Raw genomic sequence first — 1,998 nt, 5'->3', positions numbered from 1 at the left:
CACTAATATGGCATGAAAAAGACCCGCCAAAGGTCTACGAATATTTGCAGAGGGAGGCTTAAAAGAGAAATGGAAATTATTCCTCTCACATAACTCTGTGGTAAATAGTCTTCCTCTGTCTTGAGCAGGACTCCGTGGCAGAACCTGTAAATGTCCAACAGCAGCTCTGTGAGTGAGTTCCTCCTGCTGCCATTCGCAGACATGCGGGAGCAGAAGCTCCTGCACTTCGCGCTTTTCCTGGGCATCTACCTGGCTGCCCTCCTGGGCAACGGACTCATCCTCACCGCTGTAGCCTGCGACCACCGCCTCCACACCCCCATGTACTTCTTCCTCCTCAACCTCGTCCGCCTCGACCTGGGCTGCATCTCTACCACTCTGCCCAAAGCCGTGGCCAATTCCCTCTGGGACACCAGGGCCATCTCCTATCAAGGCTGTGTTGCACAAGTCCCTTTCATAGTCTTCTTTTTTGATGCAGAGTATTCCCTTCTCACTGTCATGGCCTACGACCGCTACGTTGCCATCTGCAAGCCCCTGCATTATGGGAGCCTCCTGGGCAGCAGAGCTTGTGCCCAGATGGCAGCAGCTGCCTGGGGCAGTGGCTTTCTCAATGCTGTCCTGCACATGGCCAACACATTTTCCCTGCCCCTCTGCCACGGCAATGCTGTGGACCAGTTCTTCTGTGAAACCCCCCAGATCCTCAAGCTCTCCTGCTCAGATGCCTACCTCAGGGAAGTTGGGGCACTTGTCTTTAGTGTTTCTTTAGTTTTTGGTTGTTTTGTTTACATTGTGGTGTCCTATGTACAGATTTTCAGGGCAGTTCTGAGGATGCCCTCTGAGCATGGCCAGCACAAAGCCTTTTCCATGTGCCTCCCTCACCTGGCTGTGGTCTCCCTGTTTCTTAGCACTGGTTTGTTTGCCTACCTGAAGCCTCCCTCCATTTCTTCCCCATCCCTGGATCTGGTGGTGGCTGTTCTATACTCAGTGTTGCCTCCAGCAGTGAACCCCCTCATTTACAGCATGAGGAACAAGGAGATCAAGCATGCAGTAAGGAAACTATTTGAATACATCTTTCTTCAGCAGAAATAATGTGCATATAATACTAACAGGACACACAGGATTTCTGAAAAAAAGACTCCATGCAAATTCTAGAAAGTAATTTTCTTTATTATTATTTCCTCTAACTTGTGGCTTTGATTTAATGTTATTCTAAGTCTCTTAATTTTTATTTTATTATTATTATTATTATTATTATTATTATTATTATTATTATTATTATTATTATTATTAAGTCAATAATTTCAAATACCTTTACAATCAATATTCATGTTTAAATAAAGACAATAAAGAAACTGGGAGAAATTCATTGGTCTCAACTGCAATCTCTTCCCATCACCAGTGCCTCCAGCTGTGAACCTCCTCATCTACAGCATGAGGAACCTGGAACTAAGGGATGCAGTGAGGACGCCATTTCAATACATGTTCTTCAGCTTCTTCACCTATAACAATTATCCTATAATCAGAAACACCTATTTTTCTCAGATTTTTTTTTCTTAGTTTACATTTGTCTGTGTTATTATTTTCACTAACTATTGTTTCTGATATAAATAATATTATTCTTAGCCTTCTACTTGTTAAAGATTTACCTATAGAAGCAGGCTTCCTGTGTAGATAAAGACAATAAAGAATCCAGCAGAAATTCATTGGTCTCAGCTGCCATGTCTTCCCATCTCCTCTGGAGCTGGGGGAGCAAACCCCAGCACGCAGGAGGGGCTCAGGGACAAGAGCCCAGCTGACACATGAACGAGCAGCCCTGGTGGCCCTCGGGGCTGCCCCTCACTGCCCGCTGGGTTCTGCCTCTCTGCTGCCTTCGGGTCGGGGCTGCTGCTTCCCTGGAGCCATGGCCAGCAGCAGGATGTGGCCTTTTCACTGCTGTTTTCTTTTGGCTTCCACATTGGTCTCTTGTGTTTCTTGTATTTGGGTTAGACTTTATATCTCATG

General features: G+C 45.8%; 1 protein-coding gene across 1 annotated transcript; it reads left to right on the top strand.

Moving 5' to 3' along the window:
• Nucleotides 1–201: 201 nt before the first annotated feature.
• LOC309891514 (olfactory receptor 14A16-like) lies at nt 202–1,044 on the top strand (the record flags this gene model as incomplete). The annotated part of the gene is made up of 1 exon (XM_082785874.1): nt 202–1,044. A coding segment is annotated over one exon (843 nt), but the record flags the coding sequence as incomplete, so codon positions are not given.
• Between the last annotated feature and the right edge of the window lie 954 nt (nt 1,045–1,998).

Source organism: Aythya marila (assembly GCF_965140915.1).
Source record: "Aythya marila genome assembly, contig: HAP1_HAP1_SCAFFOLD_227, whole genome shotgun sequence".
In the NCBI taxonomy this organism is placed as follows: domain Eukaryota; kingdom Metazoa; phylum Chordata; class Aves; order Anseriformes; family Anatidae; genus Aythya; species Aythya marila.
This window is presented reverse-complemented; position numbering and strand designations above follow the sequence as displayed.